The sequence below is a fragment of the Vulpes vulpes genome, chromosome 9, assembly GCF_048418805.1.
Source record: "Vulpes vulpes isolate BD-2025 chromosome 9, VulVul3, whole genome shotgun sequence".
NCBI classification, from domain to species: domain Eukaryota; kingdom Metazoa; phylum Chordata; class Mammalia; order Carnivora; family Canidae; genus Vulpes; species Vulpes vulpes.
In genome coordinates, this window is record NC_132788.1 from 99,533,554 (window position 1) to 99,555,440 (window position 21,887).

The following is a 21,887-nucleotide window of genomic DNA, read 5'->3' on the forward strand; positions in this document are numbered from 1 at the left end:
AGTGGCCAGCATCGCTGGGGAGCACGGGTGTCAGGCCCAGATATAGAGTCCCTGCTTCTCTCTGCCCATCTTAAGCCAGCTTCCTTTTTTTGTCACGTTGAGAAGTCCTGTCCCTCCCCCACCAGCATTGGGGCCCAAACAGTAGCAAACTGAACATTCTGGAACCTTTCTCATACTCCAAGGACATTGGCTTCTCCCCATGTTCAGGAATCAAGGGGACTCAGCCCAGATCCCTCCCCAACTCTGTCTCCATCTCTCTCCCATACCCCACCCCTCCCAACGTCCTGGCTGCACAGACCTGGTTTCCTCTTATGATACAAACAGACCATCATAATTGCGTCTTGGAGAATGTCAGTGATGATTGAAAGACTTGGGATAGATAATGACGTGCTGTGCCTAGTGCCATGCCGAGTACTCCACTCAAAGCAACTCACTTCAGGCCTCTGAACCCTGGGAGGGAGAAGACTGTATTTATTCCCATTTACAGAGGAGGAAGCCTGAGACCCAGAGTCGCCCACCCAGGGTCACCCATCTTGTGAATGGCAGAGCTGGAACCGGACCCGGGTGCCTCTAGACAGAGTCAGAGGGAGATCCTAAGATGCCCTGCCCCCATGTCTTTCTGTGCCCTTCTCCTATCCTCTGACTGTCTCAGACCGAGTCATCAGAGGTCATCTCCCTCCTCCCTCCACCCCATCCCTCACCCCACCCGCTACCCCACCCCTGCCTCCTGGGAGTCCCCGAGACCAGCCTTACCACAGGTGGTGTGGCTAATTCCAGGCCTGACACTAGCGGCACAGGAAAGGGATCCCTCCCTCAGGAGCTGCTGGCTAGCACCGTGGCCTTGTAGGGTAGACCCTCGTCACTGGAATGTCCTTTTGCTCAGGGAGCTCCCTGAGGGGGAATCTGATACTGGGTAGGGGAGAAAGAGGCCGGGAATGGTGTTAGAGCCCAACTAGGCTGCCCTGCAGCCTTGGGACTTGTGCCCTCTCTGCGTGTCTGCTCCAGGGACACCCGAGGAGTGATGACCAGGGCTGGAAAGGGTCATCCAGGGTTCCTGGGGGGCTGGCCCAGCTGTCCAGGCTGTGGGGCATGTGGGGCCTTTACAGCTCAGAAGGAGTCAACTCCTGCCCCGCCCCCAACAATGGGTTTTGTGGATGCTGGTGAGCGTCGAGTGACCAGCTGCCATTCTGGCCACCTCACAGCCGTGAAACTTGGGATCATTTATTGAGCATTTACTATGTGCCAGACACTATATGGGCTTTGAAGACATGGCAGTGGACCGGACTCAATCCAGGGGGAGAGATGACCAACAACTACAAATAGATATGGAATTCATTGTAATAGGGCAAACTGCTGCCTTAGGTTGGACTCCCCCAGAAGGAGATGCTGAGGCAAGAATTTGAGGGCAAACAATTTATTTTGGAGGCAACCCAAGGAAACATGGGTAGAGGGTGGGAAAGTGAGACAGAGAAGGGAAGGAGGCCAGTAAAGGCTGCCCTACTGAAGCCGGTTACTTCTCTGGACAACAGGGTGCAGTCCCACAGGAGACCTCTGGCGGCGCAGCACAGAACACTCCTCAGAGTCCTAGGGGTTGATGGGGGTGGGCAATGGTGGTGGGGGTGGTGGGGGTGGTGGTGAAAAATGGGTATTTATCCACCAATCCCCAACCTCCTTGGTTGAAAGTAGCTTATGTGTGGAAGTGGGTGCCCTTGCATGGGGCACCTTCCCCCTCCCCCACTCCCATGCAGGTGCAGGAAGGAGGCCTTCCATGCCAGGGGGGACAGTGGGAGCCCAGGGTGCCTAGGTAGGCACTGAGCATGTCTGATAAAATGTTAATGGCGTGTGCAGCATGGGGGACCTGACTGGTCTTGGATGGAAGTAAGGAAAGCCTTCCCTGGGGAGGTGGCAATTGAAGTCAGGTCTGAAGGAGGATGGAGAGGTGGGGTGGTAGAAACAGGTGCTGCATACATAAAACCACAGATGAGAAGGTCTGACAGGAGGGGCGTATGTCTTGACTGGAGAGACAGGTGGGAAGAGTGTGGTAGGTGGGAAATGAGCCCTCAAACATCAGATGGCAGAGGAGAGTATGCAGGGGTGGGGGGGGCGGGGGGCGATGTGTCTCCTGGAGTTTGAGGCATGCAGAAAGACCGAGAGGGCCAGGATGAACTTAGTATTGGTGGAAAAGAGCAAAGGTCTCATCTTATACCCTCTGGAGTCTTTCTCATTGGATAATAATATGACAACAATGATAAAATGGCACTGGCAAAGATGACCCAGAGTCTATACCGGGTGGGTCACATGCAGTGTGTGTGTGTGTGTGTGTGTGTGTGTGTGTGTGTGTGTGTGGTACTTGTGTGAGGGGAGATTCATTGACCCTTTATCCAGACCCTTGTGTAGTAAGAACCTGGAGTCCCCTCCACAGGGACACTGTTCACCACAGTCACACAGAAAGCACATGGTAAAGCCAAGATTCGAACTGAAGCCTGACTGATTCCCTGGGACCTGAAACCACCACCACTGCAGCCCTACTGCCCTGTTTATTAAGTCAGTGTGGGGAGGAGGGAGCAAAGGTGCCTGTGTCCTCCCAGAAATCTCTGAGACAGACTCCAAGGGAACTGTGTGGGTTACAGAGCTTGCCCACAAATGCCAAAAAACAGGCATGACCACAAGCTCTGTGGCATTGTCATGATAATTAATAATAATTATAGTTAACACCGACGTGGCTCTCAATCTGCTCACACTCTTCTAAGTGCCTTGCATATGTAAGCTCATATATTAATTTTCACATAACCTTATAAGAGCTATTACCATTATATAGCAGGAGAAACTGGAGCACAGAAAGGTCAAGTCCTTGTTCAAGGCCACACAGCTAAAAAGTAACAGAACCAGGATTTGAAGCCAGACTGTCTAGACTGGCTCTAGAGTCTATTCACTGAACCACTACACTGTACCCTGGGCAGCCTTCTGTGCTCGCAGACATCTAATGGGTAGAGACCAGGGATGCTGCTGACCCCAGCTTCCAGCCCCAGTTACCCTTACAGACAATGGTCACCACCCATTGGGTGTCACTGCTACTGCTATTGAGAAACAACTCTCTGAGGCTTTGGCATTTCTGTATAGCTCACAAGCAGTGGTGTGGGCAACATTTTTTTCTGGCTATCTTTTCAAGGATGTTTGTAGAGCAAACAGCCATAGAAGACAGAGAATTTCTTACTGCAGAGCAGAGGGCAGGTTTGTTTACTGTCCATATAAAAAAGATAATGCCTCCCTCTGAGATATAAGTAGGGCAGGTTTGTCTGTAATCTACTAGAAAGGACTGGGGTTTGTCAGCTTGGAGTTCCTCAGCTGTAGTAAAACACAATTTGCATCCAGTGGCTATCTGGGTTCACCCACGTGGTCTCTGTGGGACTCAGGAGGAACCAGGACAAATAGGAAGTTCATGCTGCCTGCACCACAAGTAATAAAGTCTTCTGTCTCCGACCCTGGAGACTCGTGTCTTCTGCAGGCATCCATATCGGTGGCCGGTTAAATTGCCAACTTGCAAGTAGGGTGAAATCCCAGACCCTTCATAGTTCTTGATACCTATTTGCTTTCTCTGATGTCACCTGTCACCAAGGTGTCTCCCATGAGATCCTGGAATAGCATGTTGAGGTCTCATCTCTGCTGCTGCCTTTCTGAGCTAGTGTAGAATGGGGCAATAAGAGTTAAAGCGTGCCATCTTTTTAAGGCTTAGTTCTCAATCTTGGCACTATTGACATTTGGGTCCAGATCATTCTCCATAGTTCAAGGCTGTTCTGTGCAGTGGATGCGGAGCAGCATCCCTGGTCTCCACCCATTAGATGCCATTAGCACCCCACCCCCAGTCATGACAAGCCAAAAATGTTCCCATACATTGCCAAATGTCCCCTGGGAGAGAGGGGGCAGTCTAAATTGTCCTTCTTGTTGAGAACCACTCCTTCTAGGAAGGACCAACATCTTGAGCATCCAGCAAAGCTGCCTTCTTTGACTCAGGAAGTCTGTTTGTTTTTTTATCTTTTTTTGAGGAATCCCTCTCTACTCCCACATTATATGGAAATGATTCCTGAAATACCCTCAGTTTGAACATTGGCATATCAAAATTCCTGGGACTTTGAATGAATGGATGATAAAAAGTAACAATAGGGGTCGCCTGGGTGGCTCAGTGGTTGAGCAGCTGCCTTCGGCTCAGGTCATGATCCCAGGGTCCTGGGATCAAGCCCTGGGTCAGGCTCCCTGCTCAGTGGGGAGTCTTCTTCTTCTCTCTCTCTCTCTCTCTCTCCCGCCGCCATTCCTGTTTGTTCTCTGTCTCTCAAATAAATACAATCTTAAAAAAAAAAAAGTGACAACAGCAGTGTGAACCCACGTTCACAGCAGCATCATTCACCAAAGCCAACAGCTGGAAGCAACCCGCGTGTCCACTGACAGATGAATGGATAAACAAACGTGGCACATCTATACAATGGATTATTCAGTCTTCAAAAGGAAGGAAATTCACAGGCTACAGCATGCATGAACCTTGAAAACGTCATGCAGGGTGAAAGAAGCCAGTCACAAAAGCATAAATGCGGTTTGACCCCACTTATAGGAGGTCCCTACAAGAGTCAGATTCATAGAGACAGGAAGAGGATGGTGGGCGCCAGGGGCTGGGGGAGGGAATGAGAAGTCAGTGTTTAATGGGAACAGAATTCCAGTTTGCAAGACGAGAAGAGTTCTGGGGATGGATGGTGGTGATGGTTGCACAACCATGTGAATGTGCTCAGTGCTACTTAAAAATGGTGAAGATGGTAAATTTCTTGTTTCATGTATTTTTCTATAATTTTAAAAAGCAAAAAAAATAATAACATTTGTTGAAAACCTACTATGTGCCAGGCGCTGAGTGTTTTAGATGCACTATCTCAGGGTTTACAAGCTTCAGTCACTCCTACAACACCTCTACCTTTATCTGCATGTCTTATTTTGGGTTTCCCAAAAAGTAGACCCCAAAACAAGGATTTGTGGGAGATGGTCCTAGAAGCCTGTTGAGAGAATGGGGAAAGGAGACAGGGAGAGGAGATTCATTCATGAGTAAGCCACTTCTATGAGCAACTGGGGATTGGTTCCTCTTGGGATCTTCTGAGCAACTTCTAACCTTTACTCCACAGACAGTTTAGAGTCACCTAACTGAAGATCAGGAAGCAAGGGGCAGTTGCCTACCAACTGTTGACCATCACTGGCTGATGTTTACCCTCTAGGCATTGATGCTCTAGAGCTCCTGGTCTGCCCCAAGGGGGTGAATGCTCTGTTGGAAATCGTAGGCATGTAATGGGAACCATCTGACGGGTGAACTATGGGTGGGTTGAAGGAATATAGGGAAGGAGCCATCTCCAGTCTGCTAAGGCCATATCTGTGTACCAAAGGTACTACTATGTACTTGATTTTTTTTTCTGTAAGTCTATCATTTGAAAAAGTCTCAAGAGATGGGATCCCTGGGTAGTGCAGCGGTTTAGCGCCTGCCTTTGGCCCAGGGCCTGATCCCGGAGACCCGGGATCGAATCCCACGTCGGGCTCCCGGTGCATCGAGCCTGCTTCTCCCTCTGCCTATGTCTCTGCTCTCTCTTTCTCTCTCTCTCTCTCTCTCTCTCTCTGTGACTATCATCAATAAATAAAAATTAAAAAAAAAGTCTCAAAAGAGGATTAGTATGGTCCCTGTGAGCTTCCACCAGGCATACTATGATCAAGGCTAAAACACAGAAGGTGACAGTACAACGCATCATTTTCAGATACTTCTGAAAGAGATTTTGGATTCAGGAGTGGCTTTATATATAAGCAAGTGAATGTGTGGACAGAGGGCTACATGATTGGTTTTGATGAGTATAGGGACCTTGTAGTAGATGATTCAAAGAGATTCATTCTAAAACAAAATCAAGGGACACCTGGGGTGGCTCAGGGGTTAAGCATCTGCCTTCAGCTCAGGTCGTGATCCTGGAGTCCCGGAATTGAGTGCCACATCAGGGTCCCTGCATGGAGCCTGCTTCTCCCTCTGGCTATGTCTCTGCCTCTCTCTCTGTGTGTCTAGCATGAATAAATAAATAAATAAATAAATAAATAAATAAATAAATAAATCTTTAAAAAAAAAAGAGTCAAGAGAACAACTGATTTGGATCATGCTAAAAGGAGATGATATTATTTTGCTCCAAATGAAATGATCAGGGGTACCTGGCTGGCTCAGTGAGCGGAGCATGTGACTCTTGATGTTGGGATCATGAGTGCAAGCCCCACGCTGGGTGTAGAGATGACTTAAAATAAATACGACTTAAAAAAAAAATGACCAACGAAGTGAGAAATTGTTGAAGAGACAATAGTTTGGTTTTTTTTAGTTGTCCTTTGTTAGGAGTATAGTTCTAAGACCTTGTTCATGTTGTTACCCTTATGTTATTACCAGATGACAATAAATGCTGTAGGATTGTTTTTATTTAAAAAAAAAAACCCTCAAATAACTTCTTTGGCCTCATCCTAATGTAAACTTGAGGTACTAATTTGTTTTAAAAGTGAGGTGCTGCTATAGCAGTTGATGACATTATCTTAATGGCTGGGTTGTGAGGACACAGGATTTCAAGCTAGAAAGCTGGGTATCCTCTTTAGGTCAAAGGCAAGGAGAAACTGTAATTGTTGAGAATTTGAAAGATCAGTCAAATGGTTACGAAGCCTGCATCTCTAGATGAAGAGATTAGGAGGAACAGGAAATCACTGTGAGTTGTTGGCTCCTTGCCAATTTTTGCAAAGTGTTACTAGAAAGATGTGGACTTGGGGGAACGAGCGTTAGCCTACAGAGGCATAAAAGTCCATAGCTGAGTGTCCTCAAAGGGTTGGAGAAGCTCCAGAATCCTGATTTCTGAAACAGTGGTATGTGGGGCTTTGCCTTCTGCAGGGGGAGTGGCTGACTTAAGCCTTTAAGTGCTGAGGCATCCATTTCAAAAGATGTCCATTTTTAAAAAAGTGTATTTCAATCCAAATTTATTTACCAAAACGGGATGGGCTAGACTTGGCCCATAGGCTATAGCTTGCTGAGTCTTGTCCTAACTCAGATTGTTGTGTTTGCTTGCTTGTTTTTTTTTTGTTTTGTTTTTAGTTTCAGGTGTATAATATAATGATTCGATATTTGTATATATTGTGAAGGACCACAATAAGTCTAGTTAATATCTACCACCACACATAGGTATACTACTTTTTCTTGTGACGAGAATTTTTAAGACCTATTCTCTTAGAGACTTTCAGATATACAATACAGTTAACTACAGTCACCACACTGGATACTTTGCTTGATGACTATATTATAGCTAGAAGTTTGTACCTCTGACCTCCTTCACCCACTTTCCCTATCACTCTCCCTCAGCCTCTGGCAACCATCAATCAGTCCTCTGAATCTAGGAATTTTTTTCTTTTTTGTTTGTTTTGTTTTAGACTCTACATATAAGTGAGATCAAACAGTATTTGTTTTTCTTTACCTGACTCATTTCACTTAGCATAATGCCCTCAGGCCATTCATGCTGTCGCAAATGGCAGGATTTCCTTTTTTTTTTTTTCATGGCCAAATAATTCATCCATCCTGAAGAAATGTATTGCCATCAGAATGACAGGGCTACTAGCAGAACAACCAGGTGAGGAATTAGGACACCCTCACCATGAAGTTTGTCTTTTAGAAAGCTCTGAATAATCTTGGTAACTAACCTCTTGAGAGACCCCACTTTTCCCTCCCCACTCCCTAATTCCTGCTCTTATGCTTAACTTTAAAGACATTTTTTTTAAGGTTTTAAATGTATTTTTTTAGTAATCTCTGTACCCAGTATGGGGCTCAAACCCACAACTCCGAGATCAAAAGTTGCATACTCCACTGACTGAGTCAGCCAGGTACCTTTACTCTAATGCTTAACTTAGCCAATACAGAGTGAACCCTTGAAACCCTGGACACGTCATCCAAGGATCCTAGTAAATGCAGAGGCCGAGGTTTGTGCTCTGTCTCCCCACAACCTTGCTGCACGGCCCCCAGATGTGCTGTGTACCTTCTAGGAAAATCAGTAATAAATATTTTTTCAAAGTTTCCTGGTGTTTGTTACTGAGGTGCATCCCACAGCCATAATAAGAACCAGGAAGGCTGGTTCCACCACGATATTGACTCCGGAGGGGAAATGTCTGTGGGAACTCCCACAAATAACACAGGCCAGGTGAGGGCCTCAGGCGTTCCCAGCCAGAGCATCACTATTAGTAGGCTGAGACCAGCACACCATTCCACTCAAGACCTTTGTTTCAAATGACCTCAAGTAGCAACCATTAACATGATAGACAGATCTGAGTAAATCAAGGAATGCAAAAATTCTATCCAGGAAAGACCTTTGGGTGTGGTTACTGAACTCAAAGCAAACTTGGCCTCCTAAATGTTCTAGAGAATTCCTTGGAAATCAAGAGCCCAGCCTATGCCTTTTTGAGCCTTAAAACAAACCAATTTGCTCTAATTTGCACCAGAAGAATCAATCTATGATGGCTGCAGAGTTTCTAAGAAAGGCATCAACTTCTATGTTGACTTTAAATGTGGTCATGCATTAAAGGCATTCAAATTGACAAGAAGTCAAACTCTCCCTCTTCGCTGATGACATGATACTCTACATAGAAAACCCAAAAGCCTCCACCCCAAGATTGCTAGAACTCATACAGCAATTTGGTAGCGTGGCAGGATACAAAATCAATGCCCAGAAATCAATGGCATTTCTATACACTAACAATGAGACTGAAGAAAGAGAAATTAAGGAGTCAATCCCATTTACAATTGCACCCAATGGCATAAGATACCTAGGAATAAACCTAACCAAAGAGGTAAAGGATCTATACCCTAAAAACTAGAGAACACTTCTGAAAGAAATTGAGGAAGACACAAAGAGATGGAAAAATATTCCATGCTCGTGGATTGGCAGAATTAATATTGTGAAAATGTCAATGTTACCCAGGGCAATTTACACGTTTAATGCAATCCCTATCAAAATACCATGGACTTTCTTCAGAGAGTTAGAACAAATTATTTTAAGGTTTGTGTGGAATCAGAAAAGACCCCAAATAGCCAGGGGAATTTTAAAAAAGAAAACCATAGCTGGGGGCATCACCATGCCAGATTTCAGGTTGTACTACAAAGCTGTGGTCATCAAGACAGTGTGGTACTGGCACAAAAACAGACACATAGATCAATGGAACAGAATAGAGAACCCAGAAGTGGACCCTCAACTTTATGGTCAACTAATATTCGATAAAAGAGGAAAGACTATCCATTGGAAGAAAGACAGTCTCTTCAATAAATGGTGCTGGGAAAATTGGACATCTACATGCAGAAGAATGAAACTAGACCACTCTCTTGCACCATACACAAAGATAAACTCAAAATGGATGAAAGATCTAAATGTGAGACAAGATTCCATCAAAATCCTAGAGGAGAACACAGGCAACACCCTTTTTGAACTCAGCCACAGTAACTGCTTGCAAGATACCTCCACGAAGGCAAAAGAAACAAAAGCAAAAATGAACTATTGGGACTTCATCAAGATAAGAAGCTTTTGCATAGCAAAGGATACAGTCAACAAAACTAAAAGACAACCTACAGGATGGGAGAAGATATTTGCAAATGACGTATCAGATAAAGGGCTAGTTTCCAAGATCTATAAAGAACTTATTAAACTCAACAGCAAAGAAACAAACAATCCAATCATGAAATGGGCAAAAGAAGAAATCTCACAGAGGAAGACATAGACATGGCCAATATGCACATGAGAAAATGCTCCACATCACTTGCCATCAGGGAAATACAAATCAAAACCACAATGAGATAGCACCTCACACCAGTGTGAATGGGGAAAATTAACAAGGCAGGAAACCACAAATGTTGGAGAGGATGCGGAGAAAAGGGAACCCTCCTGCACTGTTGGTGGGAATGCGAACTGGTGCAGCCACTCTGGAAAACTGTGTGGAGGTTCCTCAAAGAGTTAAAAATAGACCTGCCCTACGACCCAGCAATTGCACTGTTGAGGATTTACCCCAAAGATACAGATGCAATGAAATGCCGGGACACCTGCACCCCGATGTTTCTAGCAGCAATGTCCACAATAGCCAAACTGTGGAAGGAGCCTCAGTGTCCACTGAAAGATGAATGGATAAAGAAGCTGTGGTCTATGTATACAATGGAATATTACTCAGCCATTAGAAATGACAAATACCCACGATTTGCTTCAACGTGGATGGAACTGGAGGGTATTATGCTGAGTGAAATGAGTCAATCGGAGAAGGACAAACATTATATGGTCTCATTCATTTGGGGAATATAAATAATAGTGAAAGGGAATAGAAGGGAAGGGAGAAGAAATGGATAGGAAATATCAGAAAGGGAGACAGAACATAAAGACTCCTAACTCTGGGAAACGAACTAGGGGTGGTGGAAGGGGAGGAGGGCGGGGGGTGGGGGTGAATGGGTGATGGGCACTGAGGGGAGCACTTGACGGGATGAGCACTGGGTGTTATTCTGTATGTTGGCAAATTGAACACCAATAAAAAATAAATTTATTATTAAAAAAATATAAATGTGGTCATGGAGGGTAACGGAGGAGGTGGCAAACCCAGAGATCAGAGTGAGCAACAGACAATGGAAACTCCCCCCAGCTAGCCCAAGAACATGTTCAGGTTCACAGGCAGGGAATTCTTAAATGAATCCTGCCCCATGAGACTTGATGATTATAATGGAGTAGCAGGTGGGTCTTACATTGTATATTGGGTGAGGGGAGGCCAGATAAATGGACTTTTAGTTTCCAAATTATTGGGTCACTGGGAAACATTCCACTGCGGTGAAGAAGGCTGTGTATCAGCCAGAGATTTTGACTAAGTTGAATGCATCAGTGAGATGGGACTTCGGGCTGTCTTCAAGGTTGGGTGTTAAGTAGATTCTCTGGGTGAGGATAAGCCTGCATGCATGTAATTGATGGCTAGAGGGATGGAAAGTGGACTGCTAACTCTGGACAAAAATCTACTCTCTCTCTCTTCTGTAGTAACAGAATCACAGCCTGGCAACCTGTACCACACTTCCTGGCCTCTCTTGCAGCTAGGTGTAGCCTGGCATGGGATGTGAGAAGTATTTGGCACTTTGAGATTGAGTGTTTGCCTCCCCTGTGCTCTCTGATTCATTTTTTTTGTAATAATATTGTAATAACGATTTCTGGGAAATGGGCCAGAAGTGACATGGGGAACCTGCATCTGTGAATGATTTAAAGCAGAGTCACTGACTGACCTAGAACACCAACTGGTACATGAGAGAAAAATGAACTTTTACCTTACTTAAGCCATATTCCTTTCTAGTCCTTTTTTTTAAGCAAATGTTATGGGTTGAATTACATTCCCTCCTCAAATTCATATCTTAAGTCCTAATCCCCAGTATTTCTGAATTTGAGCTTACTTGGAAATAGGATTGTTGCATTAAAATGATTATTAAAATGATGTCATACTACACTAGGTTGGGCTCCTAATCCAAAAGAACTGGTGTCTTTATGAAAAGCTGACAATTGGAGATAGACATGCATGCAAGGAGGATGCCACATAGAGAAGAAGCATCATGTGCAAGTCTTGGGACACCAAAGCTAGCCAGCAAAGCACCAATTCCCACCAGCTAGGGAGAGTCTCCCTCATAGCCTCAGAAGGAATCAACCTACCAGCACCTTGATTTTGAACTTCTGGTCTCCTCTGGAACTGTGGGACAACAAATTTCTGTGTGAGACAACTCGGTTTTGGGTTTTTATTTTGTTTTGTTTTTACAGAATCCCCAGGAAACTAATACAGCACATTCGCTATTCATCCTAACAAATACAGAGACTGGTATCTGAAGTGAGATGCTGACATCACAAGAATGAAAAATTAGTTGCATGAGCTGAGTGGTCTGGTGGTAAGGATACAAATATTTCATCCCCAGGGGATACCTGCATGGCTCAGCGGTTTGGTGCCTGCCTTGGGCCAGGGCATGGTCCTGGAGTCCCAGGATCAAGTCCTGCATTGGGCTTCCTGCATGGAGTCTGCTTCTCTCTCTGCCTGGGTCTTTGCTTCTCTCTCTCTCTCTCTCTCTCTCTCTGTGTGTGTGTGTCTCTCATGAATAAATAAATAAAATCTTTAAAAAAAACAAATATTTTATCCTGGAAAGCTGGAGACCCTTGTATGCCATGAATATCTGGTAATACCATCACTGGTGATAACTTGGGAAGTAGATCCTATATGTTCACTGAGCCCATGTTTCTAGAACTGATTGGAAAGAGCTATAATATCAGTGTGAGTTGGCTGCTTCCTGCTGCTTGAAGGAAGGAATCACAAGAAAGAGATGATCATAGACAAGAACTGGCCACATTTCAAAGTCAGAAACAACACGGGTTGTCTAACAACAAGATTAGAAGACCCAACAGCTTCCTTTCTTTCAAAACAGCATAAATAAGGATCTTACCTCCTGCCCAAAGCTATTGTTTCAGATGACCATCAACTGAGTGACAAAAAAAAAAGGTAATTCAAGGAAGCAAATATTGCAAAATCAATAAACACAAGAACTCTGGCTAGGAAACCCCATCGGATAGGTTGCCTAGCAATGAACTAAGTAGAGACAAGTAGACCAGATGTCTACTCTAGTTTTTGGAAGGAACTATGCTGTTACAGAAAGAAATGAGTTCAGTTTGCAAAATCATATGACTTTTTGAGCCTCTGCATTTGCGTCTTTTTATAATAGCAGATTATTGCCTGAACCTTAACCAAAGTGGGGCTTGTATCCCGGTCTCTCTAGTTTGCTGAGCACTTCCTTTTAATTGTGATGTGTTCCTCAGGCTGCAGTGTGAGTGCTACAAGGTCAGCGATTTTGTTTGTTCCCTGCTGGACCCTCAGCCCTTAGAGAGTTTCTACACTGTAGTAGATGTTCAAGGAATAATTGTTGGAAGAATGAGGCAATAAACAGGAGTGAATAAGAAGGAAACATCTAAGATTGGGACTGTGGAGGGAAATTTCATACAGACGGGCCCTGGATTAGGGCACTCAAACATCCCAGGGCTGTGGTCACTGACTAAAAATTGGCTTCCTATTGATGAGGGCCCCCAAAGCCCCCTTCATGTCACTGTTGCGTAGGCTGTAGATGAAGGGGTTCAGCATTGGAGTGACCACGGTGTACATCACCGCAGCGGCTGTGTCCTTCTGGGCCGTGTGGGAGGACATTGGGCTGAAATAAACCCCAATGAGTGTCCCGTAGAATAGGGACACCACAGACAGATGAGAGCCACAGGTGGAGAAAGCTTTCTGCTTGCCTCTGGTGGAAGGGATCCTCAGCACCGTGGCAAAGATGCGTGTGTAGGAGACCAAGATGCCCACAAAGGGTGTGATGATGGGTAGGGCGCCCACAGTGTACACCATTATATTATTGAGAAAGATGTCAGAGCAGGCCAACTTCAGCAGAGGGCTGAGGTCACAAAAGAAATGGGGAACCCGGTTGTGGGTGCAGAACGAGAGGCGAGTCAGTAATACAGTGTGGGTTAGGGCATTCCCGAAGGCTGCAGTCCAGGATGCAGCCACCAGGAGTCCACAGAGCTGTGGCGTTACAGATGTGGTGTAGTGCAGAGGGTGACAGATGGCCACGTAGCGGTCATAGGCCATGGCAGCCAGCAGGAAGCTATCGATGCCAGCAAACCAGATGAAGAAGAACATCTGGGTCAGGCAGCCCGCATAAGGGATCCCTTTGTGTCCTGACACGTGGTTGGCCAGCATCTTGGGAATGGTGGTGGAGGTGAAGCAAATGTCCACAAAGGCCAAGTTAGCCAGGAAGAAGTACATGGGCGTGTGGAGTCGGGGGTCAGTGGCGATAGCCAGGATGATGAGCAGGTTTCCCAGCCCCGTGACCAGGTACATAGTCAGGAAGAGTATGAACAGCAGCTGCTGTTGCTTGGGGTTCTCTGAAAGGCCCAGGAGCAGGAACTCAGTGACTGAAGTGAGATTTGCGCCTTCCATGGCCATCCTGGATCAATCAGAAAGGAAACCCAAGGGTTTCCTTGGAAACCTTGCACTGCACCCGAATTTCATCCTCTCTTGTTAGTTCAGACATTCATTAATTCTTCCCACTCTTTCCTGCAACAGGACCCCACCCACTCACCCTCCTACCTGTTTGCTGCGATATTTCCATCATCGAACACAGCATTCATTCTCCCCACCCCACCCGCAGGTTGGGTGGACAGCTGCCACACTCTCAGACCATTTCTTACCCTCAATCCCTACACCTCTATGCCACAGGGTGTCATCTGGGTACAGTAGCGAGCGCAGCCTGTACTCGGGGTAATGCGGAAATGTGGGCATTAACATCCCCAGGAGTGACTTATATCTGGCAAAGGACCTGTTCTTGTTGGGTGGCTCCCCTGGCTTCATCACTCCCCAGTAAGGCCGTTCTGAAGTGTGTTCTCTTGGGGATCCATAGAGATTCATCCCTTAGCTGCCCCACATGGGAATCTGCCCATCTGTCTCTCTTTCCCAAAGCTCATTGGATCTCCTGGGATCACCTCCTAAACATACTATCTGTACTCAAGTCCTTAACTCAGACAGGACCTGCTTTGGGGAGGATCCAAGGTAAGACTCAAGGATTCCAGAATTTCTTCCATCCTTGAGAATGAAGAATGCCATCCTTCCATTCTTTATTCCAAATAGTCCTCCAGCTTCTGCCCCCTTTCTCTGCTTCCCTGAACCTCAATATCGCTCAAAAATATTGCCTGTCCTTGCATGTCAAGAGCAACCATGACCTGCTATCGCCACTCCATGGCTAGTATGCAGCCAGTATGTGCCAGTATAGTTGTCCATTTGCAAAATATAGAAGTATTGGGCACAGGCTAGAACTCTTATAGTACTTCCAAGGAATAGTAAAATTGACAGCACTAATTATAAAATAAACTCAGTATTTCAAGCTCATTGTTATCAAAATTTGGAATGAACTTTGATACACCAGCAACATCTGAAGTTTTTGCAAAACTTTTGCCAGTTTGGCCACCACTGTGAGCAGCTCGGTCTTGTGCTTACAAAATGCTCTGCCCTATAGGAGAGGGACCAGTTTGTCAGTATTCTCAAAGCTGAGGTTGGCTCTGGTTTTAGATAGTTAAGATTTACTTCGGTGTTTACACATGCGCATTATAATTTTTGCATAAATGTGCAATGTTTGGATAATGATCAAATCAAGTTTACAATAAAACATTAAAGGAAAGGATCCAGAATGAAAAGGCACAGAGCTTGGATTTTTAGTGTTCCTATTAAATATCATGAGCAGGGGGCTCTGGGTTCCTCAGTTGGTTAAGTGTCTGCCTTAGGGTCAGATCGTTTTCCTGGGTCCTGAAATTGAGCCTTCTTTTGGGCTTCCTGCCCAAAGGGGAGTTTGCTTCTCTCTACCACTCTCTCTCTCTCCCTTTCTTTCTCCCCTTCTCTCTCTCTCCCAAATAAATAATTTTAAAGATAATTAAAAATATATATATCATGAACAGTATCTCCTGAATTTGTGGGAGAACAGAGGAGGAATGATAGTCACAGTGAATTGTAGCCTTGCAACATCTGATGCTAGAAGAAGTCCAAACAACCTGAAACAGTTTTGCTTCTGCGTAAGGCTCACTGTAAAATATGACAACTCATTTATATTTTTTGCAAACAATTATTTAACAACAAAAATATGTGTAGTTTATAGTAACAGGTGAAAGAAATATTGGTTCCAAGTACTGCTCACAAGCTATTCACTGAGGTTGGAAATGCTGATACCTAAATGATTTCATCTGAATGGCACTCGTGTTTAGTTCATTTGGGGTTCAAATAAAGAAAATTTGTAATAGTCAATCACGAAAGATGTAAAGAATATCGTTATTAAGTGTCGCACTAAAAAACACTGGAATAATAAAAAGCTACTAGAAAAAAACTGTTTTATGTCAAAGTATGTTGGTAAAGCAGACATAAAGCATTTGGAAAGCAATATGCCTTTTAACATACTCTGATGTATGGTTGAATGTAACTGAGACTTTCCAGATATGAAATAATCAATAAAACATCAAAAATCATACTATCAAAATGGACACAACACCACCATTCAGACTCGTGGATTTGCTTGTGGAAAAACCCATTTCCTGAAAAGAGAACCATTTTGGTAAACAATTACTCAACTAGGAAAAACCTCAACCATGATCAATTTCACTACAGGAGTTTTTCATAATTTACTTTAAAAAGTGAAATTCACAGATATAATGTAAGTCCAGAGTTTCAGGCAAAATATGCAGAACTTTCTGGATGTTTTAATTTGGTATCATTCAAATCTCTTTGTTCAGCTTTTTCTGGATGATACAGAGAAGATACAACTAAAACGGAGCACTTTAAATATGCCTCTTAAAACTTTACATATGGCACCATGCGTCCAATAAACACACAGAGAATAAAACAATGTACCTGAAGAGCTGGGGATTGAAATGGCCAAAATTGGAATTGTATATGGACACAAATGACAACCTGAGGACCCGAGTCTGCAAGGAATAGCCTGGCAATTGTGTCGGGTCTTGTAAATTCTTCTCACTAATAATTGTGGGAAGGGAGCCAGCACTTAGAAAATAAAGGTGTATTTTTTGGTTTGCTTTTAGTTTTTAAGAGTTGCCTTTAATAGGAGTCTCTCCTAATTCTGGGAAACGAACTAGGGGTGGTGGAAGGGGAGGTGGGCGGGGGTGGGGGTGCCTGGGTGACAGGCACTGAGGGGGGCCCTTGATGGGATGAGCACTGGGTGTTGTTCTATATGTTGGCAAATTGAACACCAATAAAAACTAATTTATAAAAAATTTAAAATAAAATATTTCAAGTAAAAAAAAAAAAAAGAGTTGCCTTTAATAAATGCAATTCTAGGGGCACCTGAGTGGCTCAGCTGATTATATCTGACTTCGGTTCAGGTCACGATCTTAGGAACTGCAGTTGAGCCTTGCGTGGGGGGCCCTGCTCAGCAGGGGATCTGCTTGTCCCTCTGCCCCCCAACTCATGCTCTTGCTCTCTCTCTCAAATAAATTAATTAAATTAAATAAATGCAATTCTAACAGTGTCATCAACATTTATCTGGTTTTATAAGAAAGGAATGATTGGGTTATTAAAGCTGATGATAATTTGATATGTAAAAAGGACTGAATGCCTGAAAATAAGTGAGAAAACCCCTCTGAGACAGAAGTGTGAGATATTACAGGAATGAAGATACGTAGGACACTCTCTGAAATTCAACAAAATAAGTATCAATCCTCAGGTGTAGGGGTTGGGAGACTATACGGGGTTCACAACTAAATTTTATTAAATTGGGGATCCCTGGGTGGCGCAGCGGTTTAGTGCCTGCCTTTGGCCCAGGGCGCGATCCTGGAGACGGGGGATCGAATCCCATGTCGGGCTCCCGGTGCATGGAGCCTGCTTCTCCCTCTGCCTGTGTCTCTGCCTCTCTCTCTCTCTCTCTCTCACTGTGCGCCTATCATAAATAAATAAAAAATTAAAAAGATACATTTTATTAAATTGAATTTGTTGTTTAGTGACAAGAGTAAAAATAAATCCATTTATTGACTTCAAAGTGTGGACCAAAGTATATTTGTGAAGATCTGCGGGACAAATATTAATAAAATCAAGCTTTTCAAATAAATAAGAGAATTAAACATTGCTAAAGCTTTATCACATGGAGAGGTATTGAATATATAAAAATCTCAGACAGGGTTATGAGAGATAGGACTCTGCTTTCTTAAATAGTTTGTTCAGGAGAAGGTGAGAGAGGACTTTTAGCACCTTGAACAACAGTATTGAGGTTAAGAGAAAAATCTTAGTGTTGGAAACTGCAAGTGACCTAACGGCCATCACCTTGAACTGTCCCTCCCTCCATCTTTCTGTCCTCATCTCTGATCTCACCTCCTACTCTACATTGCACTCATTCTGGTGTCATGATGGTTCTTGAACAAGCCAGGCATGCTCCTGCCTCAGGACTTTTGCACTGTCTGTTCTCTCTGCTTAGAACATTCTTTTCCCCAGATATCCACATGGCTCTACTTTCCACTTCGGGCCCCTAAAATAACATCTTCATTGAGCTGGCAGGAGTAGCTCCTACAGAGGTAAACTAGATCTTGTCCTTCACATAGCCCCCTCCTCTCCATAATATGTAAAGTACAATTCCAACTGCTGGTGCAGCTGCTATGGAAGTCAATGTGGAGATTTCTTGAAAAACTAAACAGGAAGTGAAAACAATAATTGGGAGCTATCTGCAATCCCATGTTCATCGCTGTGTTATTCACAATAGGTGAGTTATACAAACACCCCAAGTGTCTGTAGGTGGATGAAGGGTCAAGAAAATATAGCATATACACGACTGGAATATCGTTCAGCCACAGGAAAGAAGGAAATCCTACCATTTGTGGCAACAAGGATGGACCAAGAGGACTTTGTGCTAAGTGAGATGATCCAGGCAGAAAAAGACAAATACTGCATGGTATCTCTTATGTGCAGAATCTAAACCAAAATAATGAAAGAAGACAACTCGTACAAGGTAATCCCCTGCGGACCTCCCCAATTTCTGCTTATGGCACTGTCCTCCAGCCACACAGAGGTGTCCAATTGGCCCTTCCTCTAAACCCATGCACTTGTTTCCTCTGCCTTGAGCCCTCTGCCTTTAAAAAGCCATTCCTAGATGTCGGGACCCACCTCAAATCCTTCCATCTCCGAAGCTCAACACACCATGGCTGCTGCAATTCGTCCTCCTGGGACTGTGTTCTCTGGACCTGAAGCAGAGCCTCTTCCCTGGGTCCCTCTGCCTGCTGCACTGTCTCTCTCCTCCCCTGACCTGGAAGTAAATGTGCCATGTTTCACTTGCTTGTTGATTTGTTGACCATCTATGGGGCATCTTCAATATGGCATTTCCCAAGGTGTGGATGGGAATTCTGAGATGCCAGCAAACACACACAACCCCCTCCTGACCCTGCACATCCACCACAGAAGAGTTCTCTAGAAGGTATGTGGTGAGATAGGTTCAAGGACGTTTGGAACGAGTAGTGCTCACCCACACAATAGGGGTGCATACATCCAACGGCACACTCTTACTCAGTGGACATTTTTATAGTCAGAGAAATGGAAGACATGTGGAAAGGCTCTCACCAACCTGGATGAATTTCAAAAGCATGAACAGAAGAACCAAACATAGAAGGGTGTGCATCGAATCATGTTGCTCAGGTAAAGTCTAGAGGCACGCACACAATTCTGTGGATCCTTCGTGGATATGTCCCATGTAGTTAAGGTGCAAAAATGTGTATGGGAGTGAACAACACTAGTGATAGGATGTTTGTTCTCTCAGAGTTAGAGGAAGGAGGGAGAGGGAGGAAGGGGTGTGACACGGGCAGTATGGGAGCATGGGAACAGAGGGGGGATGTAAACAGACGTTTTACTTCTTAATCTGGATGATGAATACAAGCCAGACTCCAGCTTGAAGTATGATCTATGTCTTTTGAGTGCCTGCAATAACACACACACACACACACACACACACACACACACACACACACACACGTCCCCACCACCCTCAGGAACTCATAGGAGACCGAGTCCAGATGGGTGGATAAGTGAATGATGGATTCTACCTCATTCCCTGGCCAAAGTCACTGTGTCCCTTGAGGTCCCATCCCAAGGTTGCAGACACACCTCTTGGTGCTCCTGCTTTGCTGAACTTACCCTGGCTCCCAGAGACCCCGTGTCAAGCCCCGCCCAGCATCTACCCCCAATTCTTTCTGCCTTCTGTGCCCAGGCTGAGCACTGGCCCTGGTGACCCCCAGGCACCTGGGTCAGAGATGTGGTCGGCGGCCTCCTCTGCTTCCTCCTACGCCCTGCATCCCTATGGTTCTACCTGAACTTCCTCTTCTTTGTCTCCTCCCAGTCTCCCACCCCAGCCCCAGCCCCAGCTTCTCATCTCACCACTCTTCACTTCATCCCTGCCCCTCCTCTGGGTGCTTTGAGGCCAGGCTTCTTCTTCTGGTTGAGCCTCCATAATGGCCACCACCACTGTGAAATGACCTGCCTCTCTCTTGCTGAGAAGCCTGCACTGGCTCCCCATCACCTGCTGGTAACAGTTAACATTTCTTACACACCTCCTGCACACTACACACCATGGTAAAGAGTTTGATGTGTTTTGTCTTACTTAATCCTCCAGAAAGGCCCTTTTACCTCCACTTCTAGGATGAGGAAGCCTTGGGAAGAACACCAACTACACACCTCGCAGTCTCTCTTGTTCCAAAGCTCTTCAAGCTCTGTTGTGAGGACCCAGAAGCTGGAACCTGAGCAGGGCTTACACTCCCAGGACACTTCCTGTTTTGGTTTGTTTTCATTAGACAGACAGATGAACCGAGCCCAGAGAGGCAAAATCACTTCCCTGAGGTCACAGAGCAGGCCTGGCTGGAGACTCCAGGGCCCCCTGCTTGCTGTTTGCTTACCTTGTCTATCTCCCTCTCTTCCTACTCATCTATAAAAACCAACCACCATGGAGATATGTGGCCAAAGGTGAGCCAGCTTTGGCTGAGAAAGCGCTGTGGGCCACATGTGATGTAGAGGCAAGTCTTTGGGCTCGAAGGAGGAAGCTCCAGAACCTGACAGAGCTAGATTTACCCCTCTATCCCACTCCTCGGACCTAGTCCCTCGTGCCTTGTTAAGGCACCTGTTAATTGTCTGCCCCACACTCTGTCCCTGTTGGCCTGCCTCTTTGGGGAGGAGGGCGACCTCAGCTAGCCCTGGGCTTTTCCCTCTATCCCTGGGCTGGGGGTGTCAGGAGCTCTGGGCCGCATCGGGGTGACCTTCGCTGTAGGGCCCATGTGCAGTTGATTCCCTGAGCTCTGCTGGAGCTGCCTCACCATTGGGCTATGTCCATGGCCTCCCATTGTGGGCTCAATAGCCTACCGGCAATTATTTCTTAATTAATGTGATGTTCATAAGACACAAGATTAACCATTTAAAGGCAAGCACGTCAATGGCATGCAGCATATTCATATTTTAGTGCAGCCACCAGATCTCTCTAGTTCCAGAACATTTTTACCACCACAGAAGGAAGCCCTGTTCTTGTCAGCAGGCATTTCCCCCACCTCTCCCAGTTTTAGGCCACCCCCAGTCTGTTTTCTGCCTATGGATTTATTTATCTGGCATTTCATAAACATGGAATCATACAGTGTGTGGTCTTTTGTGTCTGGCTTCTTTCACTTAGCGTGATATTTTCAAGGTCCATCCATGGTGTAGTATATGTCAGAACTCTTCCTTTTTATGGCTTAGTAGTATTCCCTTGTACAAAAGAACAACGTTTTGTTTGTCCATTCACCATGGACATTTGGGTTGTTGCCACATTTTGGCTGTTGTGAATAGTGCTGCTAGGAACATCTGTGTGCTGGTATCTCTTCGGGAGCCTGTTTAAAGTCTTTTCAGAACATCCCTACGTGCAGAGTGGCTGAGTCATGCAGCAATTCTATGTTTAAACTTTTGAGGAACTGCCGATGTATTTTCCACCACGGCTCCACCATTTTAGCTTGCACATCTACTAGTAAAATAGATTCAGGCACATACTCCTGCTGTATGAATATTTATTTAAAAGTATTTAGAAGTATTGCACCACTATTTAGTGTTATGTTTATAGTTTAGAGTATTCTAAAACACTCCCCCCAGACAGAACTTAAAAAGAGAAGCTCTTAGGATGAAATTGGCTCTTGGTTACTTCAAATCACACTTCCCCTTTACTTTTGTTTTTTAAATATTTTATTTATTTATTCCTGAGAGACACATAGAGAGAGGCAGAGACATAGGCAGAGGGAGAA

The 21,887-nt window shown here is 45.0% G+C and overlaps 1 protein-coding gene and 1 long non-coding RNA gene across 2 annotated transcripts; both read right to left on the minus strand.

The window, feature by feature from the left end:
* Positions 1–241: 241 nt before the first annotated feature.
* Positions 242–18,880, minus strand: LOC140593958 (uncharacterized). Its single transcript, XR_011994459.1, has 3 exons — positions 18,751–18,880; positions 754–909; positions 242–450 (listed from the first exon to the last, which is right to left on the minus strand). It is a non-coding gene; the product is annotated as an uncharacterized lncRNA (long non-coding RNA).
* LOC112913136 (olfactory receptor 1f45-like) lies at positions 13,102–14,049 on the minus strand. Its single transcript, XM_025989726.2, has one exon. It carries the CDS (start codon positions 14,047–14,049, stop codon positions 13,102–13,104), a length of 948 nt encoding a protein of 315 aa, XP_025845511.2.
* Positions 18,881–21,887: the final 3,007 nt, after the last annotated feature.

Bases quoted from the DNA above. Each gene is read 5' to 3' on its own strand.
- LOC112913136 (XM_025989726.2), bottom strand. From the start codon at position 14,049: ATGGCCATGGAAGGCGCAAATCTCACTTCAGTCACTGAGTTCCTGCTC.